This window comes from Anas acuta, chromosome 12 (assembly GCF_963932015.1).
Source record: "Anas acuta chromosome 12, bAnaAcu1.1, whole genome shotgun sequence".
Taxonomy (NCBI): Eukaryota; Metazoa; Chordata; class Aves; order Anseriformes; family Anatidae; genus Anas; species Anas acuta.
The window spans coordinates 15,227,740-15,247,617 of record NC_088990.1 but is presented as its reverse complement, the minus strand read 5'-3'; the positions used below and the strand labels follow the sequence as shown (position 1 = coordinate 15,247,617).

The 19,878-nt window shown below is 44.2% G+C and overlaps 1 protein-coding gene and 1 long non-coding RNA gene across 4 annotated transcripts in view; one reads left to right on the top strand and one right to left on the bottom strand.

Annotated features, from left to right (window-relative positions):
- Positions 1–19,878, top strand: part of LOC137863093 (uncharacterized) — a 508,128-nt gene that overhangs the window by 410,310 nt on the left and 77,940 nt on the right. The gene's annotated exons all lie outside the window — the stretch shown is intronic.
- Positions 1–19,878, bottom strand: part of RORA (RAR related orphan receptor A) — a 409,489-nt gene that overhangs the window by 358,413 nt on the left and 31,198 nt on the right. Inside the window, exons 3-5 of one of the 3 annotated variants that reach the window (XM_068695954.1) lie at positions 16,153–16,243; positions 13,352–13,589; positions 12,231–12,478 (exon numbers count right to left, since the gene is read on the bottom strand). In XM_068695954.1, the coding sequence (XP_068552055.1) occupies positions 12,231–12,478; positions 13,352–13,365 (262 nt within the window). In that variant the 5' untranslated portion in view covers positions 13,366–13,589; positions 16,153–16,243. Of the gene's footprint in view, positions 1–12,230; positions 12,479–12,907; positions 13,590–16,152; positions 16,244–19,878 lie in introns of those variants that run through there. The other 2 variants (XM_068695953.1, XM_068695952.1) reach the window with 2 other exon arrangements.

The window sequence follows — 19,878 nt, the reverse complement described above, 5'->3', positions numbered from 1 at the left end:
TCAAACTGCATGAGATCAACTCAACCCTGTGCTGGTCTTGTCAAGTATGAGGCAAATACTCTCATAAAAGCAGGTAAGAATTTATACCAAAAGAAGGACCTTTCCTGCCCTCGCCTGCTACAAAAAGCTATTTATCTGTTTCTTATGCAGTTTTAATATCGTTAGTTACATAATGCACCAAAACTTATTTTCTTAGATCACCCCAAGACTTCAGCGTATAGTTTACACGGGATCTGAAGTCTTTCCTACAAGATAAACCATGTAACTCCACGGGCCAGCAGCGGTTTAGCAGTTAGGAGCTAAGCAGGAGGTTCTCTAGGTGCCCCTGACGGTTGTTAAGCACCATCCACACAACACAGCTTCTGCTGATACAGCTGCAGCAGAGGGGTCCTGTTCCTCCCCAGCCCTCACTGTCTCCAGCATGGCTATCTTGACAGTTTTTATGAAACAAAACATTTTTATGCTGACATAGTTAAACTCTTCCCCTGAACACAAAATAAACTGAAAAAATCTCCCTTCTGCTGGCATAACTGCACACACACCAGTAGCTTTCACTACAGCACCAGCAACAGAGCACAGGTTTTGCATTTCCTGCACCACCAAAGCACACAGATAGCCCAGGGACACATGGCTGCATGGAGCTAGTCTTACCAAAGGATACCTAGACTAGAAGCTGTAGAGTAAGAAGGAAAACAGTTTAGGCATAGTTTTTACTTCCTCTTCCTCCTCTGACACCAACAAATAGAGTAACACCAGACTTGTACTTACCCCTTCCTCTGTTTCCTGTAGGAAGCAGGACTGAACCAGGTAAGTGTGGGTGTGCATTCTCTGGCACTTACCAGCCGGCTGCTGCCAACCCACTCCCTGGCCAGAGGCACTGAGGGGCCATCTCTCACGTATGTCCTGCCTTTTTTCTGGCCTTGGGATTTGAAGCTCAGTGTGTCTCAGTCAAAACCTCCATACAGTGCAGCCATTAGCTATTTCCACAACTTCTCAACCCTGATCATGATCTGGAGAGGCCCTAAGGAGTCACATTATACTGGTATAGCAATATACAACCTTGGTTATTATTTCCATGCAGGGAAATAAGAGAAGTAAGTAAGAAAATCACCAAAATAGAAACTGAGTCCAAAAAAGTACCATGCTGACTCTGATGTCACATCACTACTCTGTCCCTTCCCAAATATATATTACAGTAGAACCATAGAAACATTTAGGTTCAAAAAGACCTCTGAGATCATCAAGTCCAACAACAGCATGGGATCTCCTAATTAAGTTGTTGCTCAAACACAGTTAAGATACTCTTTTTACCTTAAGTACTTCATGTCTGCAGTAATTTCATTCTAGTTTTAGACTTTTTATGTGACAAATACTGTCTGGGTAGAAGAGCAGTTATCACTGAGTGTCTTGGAACATGATGACACTAAGATTAGAGTAAGCCAGTAGAGGTGAAATACCACTGCAACTACACTACATTCTACCTACAAGGGAGGGAGGAACAGGAGGGACTGGCATACAAGAGTTGAAGAGAGTAAAGTGAATGCTGAATTTCATATACACCACTGTAAAGCCATCGGACAACTACTACTTCAAACGATTTCTTCCTTACAAAAAATATCTAGTAGTAGCCTCTTATATGATGCTTAGCACTCTTCACAACAGCCAGAAATCTGTCCCTGAACTGCCTACAAGAAGGTAGATGTAGCCCTTCAGTCACTGCAAAGGTTTTGGAAAGGGAACTGCACAGCTGCCTAGGAAGTTAATTTTCAAACACAAGGGGTATCTTAGTAGAAACTACCAATCTCAAACTCTTTGATATAAGGCAGAAATCAGAACACCACAAACCTTATCAAGGGAAGCTGGAAACCTGTCTCACCATCTAGGTTACAAAATGCATTTGCTTCATACCACTGTCTCACAGCATCCCCCTGGTTAGATCACAATACTTTTGTTTATTTAAGATAATTTGCACTTTCCTGGACCATATAAACAGGCTTGGATTTTAATCTGCTCAACACACTGTGGGGAAGGGCTTCTAATTTTACAGCACTGACATAAGACAAGTAATTCATATAACACATTAGCACATCTATGGCAAAAGCATTTAGTCAGAGCTCATTGGGAACAATAGGGTGCTGAAGCAAATCTCAGTCAACTGTTTGAGACTCCATCGTCCACTAAAAAATGTTTTATTACATTCCTCAGTAAAAACAAGATCACAGAATATTCATTTATGAATTGTCCTGAGGCAATAATGCAACAAAATCCTCTGCCCCTCAATAGGCACTGTAGCTTCTCCCTCTATTCCAGCCCTTTTCCAAACGTTAGGGTTATTTTTCAGGCTGTTCTCTAAATCAGTCATCTTTCCTTTGAGCCCTTTCATTACACTTCTTCTTTAAGTACCACGTCTTTCTTTTACTGTTCATTACCCTAAACTACAAGCTCCCCTTTGGCTTCACTTACTTCCTTTCTGGGTTTGTTTTTGCATTTTTCTATTGCTGTCCTTCCAGAGCTAAGTCTGCTTCCCGCATGCATTCTGCTGTGTGCAGACAAAGGCAATGCAACAAAATATTTTGAGTATATTGGCACAAGTCCCCACCTAAACACTTGTGATCATTTGCTCTCAAATCCCTGAAGACATTCTGCTTTGAACTGCTGCTGTGGAAAAAAAAGAGAGAGAGAGAGAGAGAAAGGATACGCGAAAGAAATTCAGAAGGGAATTGCCAATTCCAGAGATCTGTGACAAGCCATTTCTACAACCTCTAAATTGGGCTGAAAACAACAGGAAGGGGGACTTGAACTCCAGTCAACCATTTCAGCACACTGCTAGAACGGAGAAGCCCATCTCTGGGACAAAACACAGCCTGCTAAAAGGAAGTTTTTGGCTGTTTGGAAACCTAGCTGATCCTGGCTTTGTCCAGAATATTTTGTCCCTATCCCTTCTGAGGTGAATGTGGTACAGGCGGGTGTTCTTTGGAGAACTGAAACTAAATATTTTAGAGACTGAACTGCTTTATCCTCTAAGAGATACAGTCACTGCTGTGGAAAATTAATGACTAACTGGAATTTCAAAGGAATTTTGTTTCCCTTTTAAAAATAAATAAGTATTACCATCCCTTGATCTTCTGCATATCCTTGGATATTGCACTAATAGTCATACCAGAGCATATCTAGGATGCTGTAATTTCAGTAGGGTGTTAAGGTCAACACAATTATCAACTGCAATTTCCTCACTAACTGGAGCCAGGAAGCCCTAAAAAGAGGTGAAGTTCTAGAGTATAATTTGCCTGGGATGGGGTGAAGGCAGAGAACTCTGTTACAGTCACACTGTTGGACGAAGCCAAGCTAGCATAAACCGATTTTGACAACTAGCCAAAGTAGTTGATATGGACACCACTAAGCCAGGTCACCTCAACTGTCAGCTTCTAGATTTTCTACAGTTAAATCCTTACGGGCTGTTCCCCTTTCCCTCCTTCCTGCTCTCTAGCAGGACACAGCAAAGCATTCTAGTAGGAATAGAGCTAAGATTTCACCAGTTACAAACTTTTACTACTCCTAACGAACACATTCCATATACAATGACAGACAAGTGCAACTCCACACAGGAAAATCCTTGCTCATCTCCTAACAACAGTCCTTAAATGAGGATATACATTCTTTGCCAGTGATGGAGCTGCAATATGATCCTGGAACTAAAATTATAGCAGAATAATAATATATCTGCCAAAGTAACTACAGTTACTCACCCAGTACTACCTACCCTGAAAACGACAGTTCATTCATGTCTTTTCCAAAGCCATGTCCATTGGTATTAGAAGTCTATTTTTCTTCAACAACCTTACAGTGCAGTTCTTCATTGCTAGCAGTCCTCCCTTGATCCTTAACACACATGCAGCTTTGTACATTTAAATAGTATCACTGACATCAACAGAATCATTCATGATGCTTGGTATTAATCACACATAGAGACTGTCACAGGATCGAGTCTTCTGCCAGCAGATCAGAACTCTTAATAGCCAAGAGTAGTTTTCAAGCTGCTAACACAACATACCTTAATCTGATCTCTTGCAGATTGTTGATTGTGGAAATAAGGTTACTTCAGTTTTTAAAAGTACATGTGATTTTAGTAGAATATAATATATCACTGCAAATATCAAGAGTGTTGAATGATAACATCTTTAGAAATGACTTATTGGTTTGTTTTTAAAAGACTCTCAAAGTCTAAAGACCAACTGAAATTACAATACCACTACATTTTGCTTCATTTACTATTCTTCCAAGCATCAGCCCTGGAAAGAGTTGCTCTTGTGCTTTTGCTAACAGACTTCTACGTGCATTGTCTCAAAAACACTATGATTCAACATCAGATGCTAACAGTGCAGAGTACCTTCCAATGGAACTTCTAAAAGCTCACCTGATAATAACCCAGGCAGAAAAAGACCCTTCCTAACTTCTATAATCATAACACAAACAACTATAAAACTGCTCTTAAGATTACACAAATGAAGGATGATGCAAAGAGAGGAAGGATTTCTGTTATGCCCCAGTTTCCTTTGAGATTGGTTTCATTTTATTTTATTTTTTAATATACACAGGATTTAGAATTTACTTTATACTGACAGTTTTTGACTTCAAGTGCAGTATTAAGAAAATCTGTATTTTAGCTTGTCTTATAAATTTCAGTACTTCTTTAAACGTAATAGTTCAAATCTTACCTTTCCGCCCTTAGTTGCAGATGCAACACAGCACAGCCCTCTAACTAATTTGCATTTGATAGAGACCTTTGGCAAAGTCATCCATCAGTTCACAGAGACACATTTTTCCCACCTGTACCTCTGAAGAGAAACTACGAGGTGAAATCCTACTTTAAGTATTTTCACAGTTCCATGACAGGAAGAAAATAAAACCTATAATCTGTATTTCACAAGCCTTGGCCTTGGTTTTATCCTTGACTGTATCTAACAGACCTTGCTTCAGTACCAGAACAGTCAAGTCAAGCTCTACTAATACATAATTTAAGTTTTCCCCATGGTGTCTACAGTTCTGCAAATGCATGTAGCCCAGAAATATAAGGCATACACTTCTATGTAACTACTGAAAAAAATTCCTCTCTCAGATGTGAGGAGTTGGCAGTGCATTGGAGGTATACTTGATAGCTGTTATGCCAAATGGTCTACCTCTTTCCTGATCTTTCATTTTGCGTTCTTTCAGCCGCATTCTCAAAGCCAGCCATAGCCTTCTCAGCCAACATTCACCATTCTTCATGCAAATTGTCTCTTTGGACAAGCATAGACTGGGACAAGCACACATTGTTTAAGCATGCTCAAGTGAGTTAGAAAAGAATTGGGGGGCGGGGGGCACCTGTTTCTTCAACCCCCTTTGAGGAGTCCAGGAGTTTTCATTGCCACTGCTGTTGTATATTAAGCACTTTCAATCCATTTAAACAGTTGCAGGACTGAAGCTGACAGACATATTGTCAATTAACGCTGTAAATATCCCACAGTCTGTACAAAATGAAACATTTAAAAAAGAACAGCAGCACCGCAGTTTTTCACTCCTTGATCACTACACCTGCCTCATTAATCTCCTGTACCCATGTGAGGTAAATACAGAGTACAACTACAAACTAAAATCAATAAAACCTTTAAAAAGGTTTAATTTGATTCTACCAGGGAGGTTATCATAATCCAGCTCTGCTTTCTCACATTCTGCTAGCAATTTCTCTCAGCTCGGTTTCAACCGCTAACTTTGTTCTCCATCTCACTATCTATCTATCACGCTGTTATAATGCCAGCTCAAATGCTGTTTGTAACAGCACAGCAATTTTTCACGAGTTGCTAGCTTCATAGTGTGTTCCTTTAGAAATGCACGGAAATTATTAGATTAAATTACAAATGAAAGCCTCTGCAGTCAGTCATGATTACTGGGGCATTTATATACATTCAACTTGATCATGAATTTTAACATTTGTTCCTTTGCATCCTCAGATCTTCTGCTTATATTCTATTTTGCAAGACTGTATGGAAAGTGAAATTGAAGACAACTGGAAGATAGCCACCGATTTTCCAAAAGGAAGGCCTGTGACACGCACGCACCCGACGCATTACTGGCCTAGCAGCAACAGACCCTCTCTAACCATTTTTAAACCCTCAGAAATATCCGGACACATCCCAGAATACAGGCAGCACTTTTTAAAGAAAGCAACTGCACAGAAATCTGCCTCACAAAGGAACGACTGCAACACCCAGCTCTCTCCTCAGTTCTGTACCATTTCCGACACCATCACAGACCAAACAGTGAATATGCAGCGAAATACCTGAAGAAAACACTGCTAATACTGCAACTGGTGATCACAATATGGTAAACAGCAGGATCTTCGATTACCTCACTGCTGCGGGTACAATTTCCAGGTATTTTAAACCAGTTTCTTGACCATACACAGGCACTGAAAATATCCAGTAATTTTCTACAGGAATAGTGCTGTTTGACCCAATTCCAATGTAGATAATTATATTATCTGTACCTAAAATCCCTCAGAGTGTTTCAATCAGGTATGGTATTCTTCACTTTCTGTTCTGATCTGCTTAGCATGGCTGAGCACCATTAAGCAGCTGTCAGATTCCACACTAGAAGTGGCTGGATTTCGGTAATAAGCAAAATGGTTCCCGATAGTGTTTAAAACACCTGGGGATCCTTCCAAATGAATGGTGCAATGAGGCTAAACTAGAAGATTAAACTGCTGTAAAATAAGCCCCACAATTTCTTCATAAAAGTACACACCCTAATACCTTTAGTCTCTGACGAGCTCAGTTGTTGCTGTGCATGAAACATGCCTAGATGAGTCTTCAGATAAGAGTATGAAAAATAATTCACAACCTTTACATTCAAGAAAGTATAGGATTAACCCCTCCTAACCTACAGCCCAAGCTATTCTTGTGTTTCTATCAGCACAGACTATCTACAACACATAGCTCAAGTACTAAACCATGAGTCAGAGAACAGAAGTACGTTGGTTCGGCTATCAAAAAACACAATACCAGCCTCTCCTCATTTTCAGTGCAAGGAGATTTTATAACCAATATTTAAAGAAGCAGGAGAACTACCTGAACACGAATGCATTTAGTTAGAAGAGGCCTTCCAATTGTCAGAACAGCAAAGATATAGAAAGCCTTCTGTCAAAACAGTAAGGCCAAAAAAGCTAACAACCTTTCAAATGAAGTTCAGTTCATGACATGAATTGTGTAACACAGATCTAGTGACAGTGCAAGAATCCAGCCTCTGTGCTCTGCCAAGCCCCCCTCCATGCATCTGCGAGGATCCGAGCAGCTAAGGAGGCACGAACTGGCTGCCAGCCGTGGATACACGTTTTATTCTGAACACCAACAGCTCTGTAAAATATGCTTCCAGAAGTGATTACCAAGGCTACAAAGACTGCAACAGCAATAGGTGAAAGAAGAGATAGTTGAAAGAAACAAAAAAGAAAAACGGGACAGCAGAAATCTGCCTATGAAGTGTGGATGCCATGCTTCCCCAGCCTGACTTGTATGAACTTGCATTTCTATCAATGCCAGAGAAATTCAGGAAACCTACAGAATCTCACTAGGGAGCTCAGGTCCAGGCGTAAGTGTACGGTGACAAACTCGGCTCCACTCGAGAAGCTGTCAGTGATCCCCCCCATCCTGCCCGAGGAATTAAGATGGCAGCGAGCCTTGGATGGCACAGGTGCCTGCAGCTGAGGGAAGGCTCTGGGAGGGACAGGCAGCTGAGGAGGTGGCATAGCTGACTCAACAGAGAGGGAGGGCCCTGAGTCGAGTGCACTGCTCCCTTCTGACAGCTCCCTGGGAGCTCTCTGGGACCAGCGCTCTCCTTCCTCTGCCTTCCGCAACTGTGGGACGCCGGCTGCTGCTGCCTCTGCCCACAAGCCCCTCTGCTTCACATTTACGAGCAAGGAAACACATGGCCTGTAAGCAAACGTTAAGCTACAGAGCAGCCAGACTTGGCAGCACATTGAGATATACCCCAAAATACATATATATTTTTATTTTTAACATCTTGTCTTCTACAACTGTATGCTACTGAAAACTTGTTCTTCATAACCGTTTCAGCAGAGAATGGATCACCAGCACATGAATTGATTTCAAGGGAGATATAGATAGCACAGTAATTTAAAACTAGCTTTTTTTCCCCCTCTCTTTTTCACTGGGATAGCTCTCAGATTAAATCCACTGAGATCAATTGAGACATTCCAGATTTTCCCCAATACACATTTTTGTAGCTTAGAAAACAAATACAAGAAAAATCACACAACCTCCCAAAGCTGAAATTGCCCTTTCCATTCAAACACAGCGCTGTACCCAAAACTGAAATTGTCACACAGCCCGTTAATCTCCATTACAAAACACATTCTTTATTTAGTAAAATCACAGCATTTAGTTGAACGATAACAGTATTTACATACTGGTTTATGAGCTCCTGAGATGTTTCTCAAGCAAATAAAATCAGAGAATAGGTTACGGTTTATTGAAATGAGAGCTGCACTGTTCCTAAGAGAACAACATACTGCTGCTATCATTGCTCCTATGCTACAAGCATTTAAAACATCGATGTCCTTTAAAGGATTCATAGCACATATAATACACCAAAATATAACTAAATCAGTAGTGCACAAAGCATGGCCCGCTATGATGACAAAGACAACCTAAATAATCTCTACAACATGCCCACATTTGAACAAATCCAAAGACCTCTCCCAAAAATGATGCATCAATTTTTTTTACAAGTATACTCTGTGAAATAGTCTAAACCCAGAAAGGTAGAAAATCTAGTAGTAGAATATTTAAAGAAAAGAACAAAACAAACCTACTGATATCACTATTAACAAAGTCACATCCTCACTTGTGGAGCATCACCCCAATTAAAATGAAACTGGCAAAAACCACAACCAGCACCCCAATCTACCAATAAAAAAAAAAAGAATTTGGATGAAAAGATGACATTAAATTCCAAATAAAACAGTAAGATTGCTGGAAAACAGTGAACAACAGTTCAACAGCAAGGAAAAAAGAATACAAGCACCTACACAGCTTCAGCTTTCTATTAGAAAACACCAGATACCATAAAGATATGTAAACCTAGCATCTGTCACCGCTGCCAATGCTGCCTTTCAATTTTTTTCCATGAGACGTCCTCTCTTGATTGACTGAGACCAAGCGCTCAGCTCTCCAAAACAGAGCATTTTTTTTTTATCAGATTAAAAAGCTTTTTACATACTTTTCATTTTTTATGAGGCAACAGCTCTCTATTAAAACATAGCTTATTCAATTATGACTACTTTTAAGTGGACTAGTAGAACATGAAGCCTTAGACTGCAGCACGGGGAGAACTCCACAGATGTCAAAGCCTGCAAAGGGTAACAAATGGCACCTAGAGTCTCAGTCCAGGGTCATAGCAGGTGAGCGAAGCATTCTTGCTGCTTCCCATGGAAAACTACAAGCCCTTATGGCAAAAAACACACACAGACTGAGATTTTAACCTGCTGGACTGTGATGGCTCTTAGGGAAATCTTAATCATCAACGTTAACAGTAACAATACTCTCTTCTCTTGGGGAAAAAAAAAAAAAAAAAAAGAAAAAGAAAAAAGGGCTTTACTAATAATTTCCCACTTGTTCCATGCATGTTGTCATCTTTCTAATGACCAGTTTTGGTATCAGACTACAAGAAACGTCCCAAAGTACGCCAGCATACATGCATGCATGCTCCCATCCCCTAAATAAATCGGGTAACGATTCTTAGTTTGAATGGTGCTTTTAATTACTCCTGAATTTATGCTTTCCATTAAGTATTACACACTGTGACAAAAAGAGCATAACCTTAACAAAATAAAAATCAAAATACTTAAGGATGTGGCACTCCAAATATACATGTGTACCAAGGAATAAGGTATTTTGAAATGCTAGCATAACTAAAGCTGCACTCAATAACTTAGTCTATGGCAAATTTCCCCATTTGTTCTTCATCAATAGCTTTTTCTTCAGTGTTGTTTTCTTCTTCTAGATAAGCCGGCTATTATAAATTCTTAAGTATCAAAGCTGCTTTGCAGCAGGTGCAGCTATGAAAATAAAGGGTACAAAACAAACATTTCTATTGTTTCAAAAGGTTTGCTGAGTCAAACAAGGATTCTTACAGATAGACAGGTGAGTGCGGGTGTATTTGTGTTTACTGTACCACTCCTCCATACTGACTGCACAAAAGTCCAGATCTGCCAACTTGGAACACATTACAGAATCACAACCCAAAGAGGCAAATTCTTCGAGTCAATACACAGCTGAACGTATGAGCTTACGATGCAGCTGTTCTAAAAATAAATTCACCTATACTCGTCACGCATTAAGGTCATGCTGTTGCCGTAAGAAATCCAGAACCATATGAAAGAATTCGGATTCTATCTCAAGAGTGGGAAAAGAAAAAAAAAAAAAAAAAGCTGCAAGTCTCTGAGGACCACATTGCACGTCCATCCAGTCCTGCTTTCAGGGCGGCTGGGCTGGCAGCACCGCGCTGCCTTCCCGCAGGGTGCTGTGTGCTGGGCTTTACACGCCGGGCGGGCGCGCAGGGCACTTTATTGCCAAAGCTCGGATTTCCGTAACGCCGGCCCCGACCCCCCGCCAGCCCCGCTCTCCTGGCGGCCCGCACTCGAGGAGCACGCTCGCGTTTTCTGCCAGCTCCGTGACATCACCCGACAAACCCAAACACTCCGCCGGCCGCTCCTCTCCCCGCAGCCCCCGCCAGGGGCCGCGCACCGCCGGGACCCCCGGCGCCCCCTCCCCGCTCCCCGCGGGCCGTTACATAACGCAGCGCGGCGCCGGCACGGAGCGGCCCCCCCTGCTCGCCCAGCGCCGGCGGAGGAGGGGCCTGGGGGTCAGCGGGGCACCGGCGGCACGGCCCCGGCGGCTGGGGGGGGCCGGGGGAAGCCCCCCGACACTCACACACACACACGCACACACATATACACACGCACACACGCGTTATGTAACGCGGCGCCGGGCGAGCCGCGGGACCCCGCCGGCAGCAGCCGCCTGCCCGGCTGGGGGGGCCGGGGGGGGGGCTCGGGGGGGGCTCGGAGCCTGACGCCGCCCCGGAAGGTCCCGGCCGCCCCCCGGCACATCGCGGGCGCTGCGCCCCCCCCGCGGCGGGAACCCCGTTACATAAGGGGCGAGGGCCGCAGCCCCTCTCGCCCCACGCTCCCCCCCCCCTCCATCCCAAGGCGCCCCCGGGCGCGGCCCCCCCTCGGTTCCCCCCAGTGGGATGGCGGCGGGGAGGGGGGGGGTGTGGCCGGGAGGGGGGCGCTGCCAAACACTCGGCAGCACATGGTCAGCCATGTTCCAGCCTCCAGCCGGGGAGGGGCGACCCCAACACTCCCCCCCCCTCTGCCGGTCGCCCCTCTCCCCCCGGCAGCCGCTGGGGGCCGCCCGCTTTGCCCCCCCCCCCTCCCCCCCCCCCCCCAGTCCATCGCCCCCTCACCCGGCGCCTCGGCCCCCGGCAGGGGCAGCGCCTGGCGAGCCGCGGGCGAGCAGCGGGGCTCAGCCCCCCCGCGCCCCCCTGCACCCCCGCACCGAGCCCCCGGGCACTGCGGCTCGACCCCGGCCGCCACCTGAGGGACGGGGGGGGCCCGGAGCTCCGGCCGGGGGGGCTCCGCCGCGGGGTGGGCGCGCTGCAGCCGGGGGCCCCTCGGCCAAGTTGGGAGCCCCCCGCAGCGGCGCTGAGCCGCGGGCGGAGCGGGCACGGAGCGGGCAGCAGCGCGCCGCGGGGAGCTGTCACGGGGAGCCGGGCGAGAGGAGAGCGAAGCGGGAGGAAGGGAAGGGAAGGACGCTGCAGCTTTAAAAGTTTGTTCCCCCGGAGCCCGGCGCTCGGGCTGTTGCTTTATATATTTATCAAATTATGTAATTTCGGAGCGCGCTGCCCCTCGGCGAGCGGAGCGGAGCGGGGCGCAGCGCCCGGTCCCCCCGGCGCGCCCGTCCCTCCTCCCGCCGCGGTCGCGGAGCTGGAAAAGTTTGCGAGGGTTTGCGGGGGGCAGGAGCGTGCCCAGCTCGCGTGCGCGGCCGCGACGAGCCCGGGCGCTGCGGCGGGGGAGCGGAGCGCTGCCTGGCCCCTCTTCCCCCTCGCCCCCCTCGCCTCTCCCTCCTCCCACCCACCCCGCTCCCACTCCCCCGGCCCCCTCCCCCCGGTCTCCCTACCTCTGCTGCCGCTGCCGCTGCTGGAGTAGCTCTGCCTGCGGCCGGCGGCCGGCGCATCGCTTTTCCGGGCCGGCTCCAGGCTCGCCGGGGTGTCCCTGGCGCCGGCGGCCGCCTCGGAGACGCTGCTGCCCGGCTCGCTGGCTGCGGGATCGGGGGCTGCCGGAGCGGACTCCATGTTTTTCCCACTGTAGATCGCTTGGAGATGGCGAGCTCCTCCACTCCCTCTATCTTCTGTTTCCAGCGCGACTCTATGGTAGGGAAGCAGAAGGGAGAAACGCGAGCGTGCTCCAGATGGGATGTGAGCGTGCCTGGCTGTGACCACAAGCAGCGCTAGCGAGAGCTGCGCACCCCCCGCCCCCGCACCCCCCGCGCTCCCCGCGCCCGCCGCCCTCCGCCACGGCCCCGGGCGGCAGCGGGCGGCGAGCCCCGGCCCCGGCCCCGGCCCCGTGCGGAGCCCCGGGCGGGCCGAGGGAGCGGCGGGCGCCGCCGCAGCCCGGGCTCCGTCGGGGTCGGGACCCCCCCGGCAAGGTCACGGCGGCCCCCGGAGCGCGCAGCCCCGGCCCCCCCCCGGGCCCCGCGGAACGCTCGGGCTGCAGCCGCAGCAGAGGATGCCCTCCCCGTGCAGCACCGCAGGACCCCTCCGCTCTGCGGCCACGCAGGCACATTTCAGACAATACCTCTTTCAGGCAAGTGCGCTTCGACACAGGGAAAAGGTGCCCAGCCGGGTACCAGAAAACCTCCCGGGCTGCTCGGCCTTCCCTAGGCACTGCCGTGCGGTTCGGTGTGATGAACTCCTCGTCCATTACCCGATTTTAAGGTGAACTCACAGCTGCCGTGAGCGGGGTGCTGAAGAACATCCCTCGTGCAGAAGAGGCCATGTTACGTGCAGCTCTACTGCATGGCTAGTGCCTCCTGCGCAGAAGGTGCTGAAGCTGCGTGCTTGGGCTGCTCGGGCTGGCAGCACGGCCTCACTGAGCAGGTCAAATCACAATAGTTGTACTGAGAGCAGTACAAGCTTTTCAACGTGGTGTTTAGTCGTGTGCAAGCAGCTGATGCAGCACCTTTTGCTAACGTATGTATTGTCCTGCTACCACTGCTATCAACATCACTGGTCTTGGTACCTCATGAAATTCATAGGGAAACTCTGGACACATCCATCCTCTGCTGTCCCATCACCGCTACTGGACTGCTGTCACAAATAGTGCCTGCTCATAAACTGTTTTGAAACAGACCATGTCATAATTGCTCTAGGATGTCATCCACAAATTGGACTACATGTTGCACTGCTAATATGTCTTCTTCTAGCTTAAGGATAGTCTTGGGTCAGTTTGGAGATCCCAAAGTTCTGGTTACAAGTGTCTAAAAAAGAACAAGAAACAAAAACATGGTATTTCTGATTATTTGTTGGCCGCATATATTATAAAGGGATGTGCAGCGACTGCAGAACATAGAGTAGCATTACAAACAATTCTGCATGTATTTACACAGAACAACTAAATTTGAGGAGGTCAGACCTCGACTTCCAGATTCGCCCATTAAGTAAACCAGTGTAGCTCTTGCAGATTAAGCATTCGGTTATTGCAGGCCTGGAAACCCAGCACAGGAGCACAAAAGTATTTTTGCCAGTGATGAAGGCATCTCTGCCTGATAGAAGCACCTTCTCAATTGCATGACTGGGAGGAGGAGTGGGAGTAAAGAGGAGGGAGGCAGGAGTACATTTTGCTCTCCTTGCTTTGATTTGAGGCTCTAGGGGAGGGTCCCATCCTTACACTACAACACGTGCTAACTCGGACAGGTTCACAGCCTTTTTGGCATGGTTTCGCCAGAATCTGCAGAAGGCACTGAGGTGGTCCTTCCGTGATGCAAGTTGGGTGGATTAGAGTTGCAGTTGCATGCAAACTCTCTTCCTTCACTTTCCACTAATTGGCAACCTCCAAATAGAGACAAGAATTATGTGAGCTGTGGAAACTGAAATGCCTGTTATCCTTAGAGAAAGCTTATCCCGCACTCTTCAGATCAGGGTTTAAGCAGGCTGACCAGGCAGTGTGTGTTGGGAAACTTGCCCAGCTAATAAATAGAGGACTTCATTCCTCAAAGCTGCCAGACCACTGCCTTTCACCAGCACTGGGAACAATTGAGCTCCTTGCCACAGTAAGGATTATTCACGTGAGTGTTTTGCAGAAGTGTTTTTAGTATTCCAGATACTTTAAATTATGAAATAATATATTTTTTTCTTCCTTTGATGTGTTAAAGGCTGCTGAGGTTTAATACACCTACCATATAATGTAATTGTCATTTAGAGCATCTTCGCCCATTTCCTAAAACTAAACAATTTTCCAATTGACTTTTTTTGTCTGTTTTTTGTTTGTTTGTTTTTTACAAGAGAAAGAAGGGTGTGAAACACTGAAGGCTACAATAGGATATCATATAGTAAAGCTTTGTTTTTAAAACGAAATTAAAGGGGAAAATAATCAGAGGAGTAAACAAGCATCTACAGCGTCTTTTCAGTGAGAAGAAAAAATGAGTTTGCATTCTTTAACGTCTCTTTCAAGTCACTAACAGTAAGAAACAGCTAAAGCAGGACAGATCTTTAGCATGCTTGTAGAGGTAACAATCTAAGTTTTTGCAGCACCTGCACAGCAAAGAGACAAAACAGCTTTGCTCTTTCATAAAAACAGAGTGCCTGAAAAACCTGCAAGCACCTTCAGGAAAGGCTACAGTCACAGTTCACTCAAGCTCTATGTAACAGAGAAAACCATGACGACTTTTGTTACGCTCCCTGTCATTGAAGCAGCTCTGCTGACATGCTTCCTGGGCACGGGTCTTCCTCAATTTCTCGTCTTTTATTTCTAGCTTTCAAGTCATACCAAAACACGGTTCATTAACTCTGATCACTAAGCTTGTCTTAACAAGTAAGATGGCATTACTGGCAAAGATAGGTATGCTGAATAACTTGACAAAAAAAGGTTTGGTTAGATTAAGAAGTGCTCTAGAAATTGCTGCAGATGTTATCTCTAACAGTGGCCCAGAAATGATCATATGAGAAGTAACAGGAATAGAACAAAAAGGGTAAATGCTCCCAACATTTCCTATTAATCTTGTTCATTTTATATAGATGCAAAGGTTTTAGTAACTAAACCATTTAAAAAATCTTAATAATCACACAATTCTTGTGTGACTCTGCGGTAGACAAGATATTAAGATCACATGGGATGACAGACAGAGCAGCACAAAAATCTATCGTGCATACAACCAAACAACACAGAAAGCTTGGTCCAGTGCAGGACAGGCACAAGGTATGCTGTGCACACACAAGGAGGAAAATGGTAGTTTGCAACAGGATAGTACAACACCACTTCGCCTTACTGTTTGTGGTTCATTAACCTACAGGCACATTTTGAACTTGAGGTAGTCAATAATGGCCTAATTATGTCATTAATACAGCTGTGAAAATGCCTTACTTGAAAAAGAATGCCAAAGTACATCCCAAACCCAGGAAGTCCATAGTAGCCTCTATTCCCTACTGTGAAACTGGACTACAGTGACCCCTGGCCACAACATGTCAAAGGGGATTGCTAAACCTTCCTAGGAAGCTTTATCAGCTCCAATTGAGCAGTTGTGGAGAGCATATTGATGCAGAGCTGAATAAACACAAGGGCAACATCTGGGTAATGCCACACAAAAAGAAATAGCAAAGTATTTTGGTGTATTTTCTGTCTTAGGTGTTCCCTTGTGACATTCCCCACCAAATCCTTCCAGTTGCAGCTCCTCCTAGGCAACAAGCTGCCAAGGCAAAGGCACATTTGCTTTCCACCAAACACATTCCCATCTGTGGCTTTGATGGCTTTGCAGGAAAAGAAAAAAGCACAAAAGGTCAAAAGAAAAAGTAGTATACGTTCTGAAGTGCAAATGTCAGACTCACCAAGTAGCAGGACATCTACTGGGTCTCGAGTGGAGTCCTCTCATCTGGGGCCATCCAGATGATTCAGATGCATTCATCTTTATCGAAAAATCTTGAAAAAAGTATTTAGATCATAAGTATCTACTCTTTGTAACCATATTCTGTGGCACATCTAGTAGGGATTCATGGAACTTTGGTTAATTGAATACTACAGCAGGACAAGGAACGGCTTCCACTTGAAACACACACAGCCTGTAATACATTAAAGCAACTTTTGGAAATTATGCACCCCATTAAGCTTAAGCAAAAAAAAAAAAAGCAGACTAGCAGACTACACATATATAACCTGAACTAATCACTGAAGCTGAGTATTTGGCAGTAATTAAATACTACTTAAACAGAGTTCTGTCCTATTCTAGATGTAAACAAAATAGGAAATAATAAGAGATAAGCCAACTCTGCTGGAGGCACTGTGACTGTATGAGTACTGGATGCAGGTTTCACTGGACCCTTTCCCACAGTCTCTCGCTAAGCAAAGTAGAAACATCCAACAGTTCATCTGGAACTTCCACTCACACATAATTGTTTAAAGATTAAGGAGCATTTTGTTTTAGCTAGCACAGCACAGTTTCAGTGCAATCTTCTTCCTGTCGCAAACTCATCTAAACTATGAGCTGCTTATCATTGTTTCTGTGTCTCTGTTCTCACTTTCTTCCTCTGCCATTTGGATTCATTCCTTACTAGATGTTCCTTTCTGAAAAACTGAACTGGAGAAGCATGCAACACATGAAGTAATTAAGTCTTTGCACTTATCTGTACAGCACTATGTCCACAATCACCATGCCCTAAGTGTAAAGAGTGAACAGCAATAGCACAAGCCAGTTCTTAAGAATTCAATACTTCATGAATGAATGAAGGCAAAAGGCCAAGAGATATCTGTCTTTCTCAGTATGCTGTCTTTGCTGTTCTCCTGAAGTTGGTTAAAAAAATTACAGGCTATTTTTCTTTAGCAAGATGAGCACCGTTCTCACATTGCATACACTTGCAGACAACCTCTTCCTCCCACAAAGGTAATCTAATTGAATTAGAGGAGCAATCCAGCCAACCCATATTCTCTCGAGGCTTGAATGAAAACCTGGAAGACCAAAATCAGATCCAAACATTCATTTTTCATCTCAAGAAATTGGAAGTTTTTAAATGAAGATCAGTACATTAAATGCTTTCTGAAGTCTTGGATCATTCCTTGTCCGAAACACGGGGGTGTTTTTCTTGGTTGTTTTTTAAAACTCTTGCTTCAGTACCTTGTTCTTAACTGTGTTTTTATTGAACAGCTGTTCCCTCAAATGCAATGTTTACTGCTACTCTGATATAAAGGATGAATTACATAACTCATACTTTTTATGCAAGAAGTGTGCTTCCCTAAAAACAATAGTAGGTTACCAACAGATTAAAGCAAAGAGTAACAACAGCTTCTCACGTTGAAAAAAATGTTACTATTATCTAAATATTCATTGTTCATATTCCTTCATGCGTCTTGTCATCCTCCCAGCAGATCCTGTCACTGGCCTCTTTCAGAACACCTGACTGGAAAGAACCATTCTGAAATAACTGTCTCGCTGGCAGCATCTCAAAATATTTGATATTTCATGTCTATTTGGAAAGCTCACTTTCACTTGAAATCGTTAAGGAAATTTGCACTGGCCAAGCAAAGCATATCAAACTAGGAATTAATAGGTCCAAATCATTCTGGATAGGAAAGCTACAAGTTATCTTGTATCTAGGGCCACATTAACGTGCCACTAATAAGATACTTTCTAGAAACTAATGCATGCACAGAGTTTAAGCCAAAACACACCTGCATTTTTTGCAATCCAAAACATGGCCAAATAATATGCTTTGTGATTTACTTCTAACTATCTGGAAAGAAAGATGGCACAGATACCTGCGTATGAGGTATGTGAAGAACATACTCTCTGATACAAAGCCACAGCGAAGCGTTCATACAAACCTACCACACCACTGGCACGCTTCCCTTTTAACGTCACGATGCTGAATAGTCACATATTTCACTTCATCACTAACTCACAATGACTTCCACCCCACTACCTCCAGAAAAAATGGGGTAATTATGATAGAAAATACCTGATTTTTCCCACTATTTCACAATCCAGCCATCAAGGAAAGTGCTCTGGACAGCAGGTGGGAAGCTTTCTCAGGTACCCTATTGCACTGGGGAGGAGCCGTGCCTGTATACCTTCTGATTTCCCTCCTTCTTCTCCAGGTCACAGAACTGTATCTTCTGGCTAGCTTAGACATATAATTTCCTTCACTGAACATGTACCAAAAAATTACGCTAACCATCAGTTTATTCAAGCGGCCCAAATACACTGCAGAGACATTAAGGCTTAGATGAGCACTAACTGAATTATGCCAGAAAGGCAGAAGTGAAAGCCACAATTTAATTTAAAATAATTATTCAGCTTTTACATTATTTGAAGCATCATTTGATTTAAACACTGTATCTAGTAAAATATTTTTATTTGAGAGAAAAATGGAAAGCTATCTACTGTGTGCAAAGGTCAACTAGCATGCCCAGCATTACTGAAAACATTCTCCCTGTTTTAACTCTTCAAGAACGTAACACTCCACAATCCAATACTACTCCTAGCACAAAAGCATAAAGATTGCAAAAATATTAACTCTTTCATTTGCCTTGGAGACAAACATTTGTTTTTAATAATACAATGCCAAAGTGATGCAAATTGGCTTCATTATTGGAGTGATTATTGGATTACTTTTGCACCACTTTCCCACAGAACTGATGCTACCTAGCATACAGTAAAATTACAAAAATTGCACTTAAACACTGAGAGATAGAAACAGATCTGAATAGAAAATTCTTCACATACTAAGAGTCAAAAAAATTTACTGACAGTCCAGGATAAAATAACTCGAGTTTCATTTAGGTCTTTTTTTTTTTTTAATATATATATACACATGTGTATAAAGCCTGTCTTTAACAATTATAACCCAGAAAAGTTATATATAGAAGAGTGAATATGGAGCTTCAAGTATTAAGCTGAAAAAATCCTTGAAAGAGAAATTTCAGAGTGAATATATTCCAGTGTATTAAAGGAACAAAGGAACAGTGAGAAGGAAAAGATCTGTTTTTCCCCTGGGTCTAGAGATGAGTGAAGGAAGGGAACAGAACTACAACTTACAGTTTAAATAGTGTAAAAGAGTTTTTAAAAGTTACTGTAAGATTTGTCTTCATGTTCTATAGAGCACAAAAACACAAGCTAGGAGTTCTGTTGTTTGTTGTGTTTTGTTTTGTTTTGTTTTTTCCCATTTCTTTTTTCTGTGACAAAAAAATACAATGTGAACATGTTTGGTTTTTGTTTGTTTTTGTTTGGTAAATCAAGCAATATTTAATCTGAAATTAAAAGAGGGTTTTTGCACATTGCTATTTTTACTTAATATAAATTTAAATACACTTCAAAGAAAAATGCTGAAAGAGGCACATTTTTATTTTTAATGTTTAAAAACTCTTTTTAACATGCTTTAAAAGATGTATTATAAAAAGCCCATTTTCCATTTCCTCAGTTGAATAAATAGATCAAAAATTATAGCTATTTCAATTGACCCAAGTATGGATTTCTCCAGCTAAAAAAAGTCAGTCTCTCTCCACTTAGAATATGGAGAGCTCTTTGGTAGCCTTTGTATAATCAATATGGTGATTCTTACAGC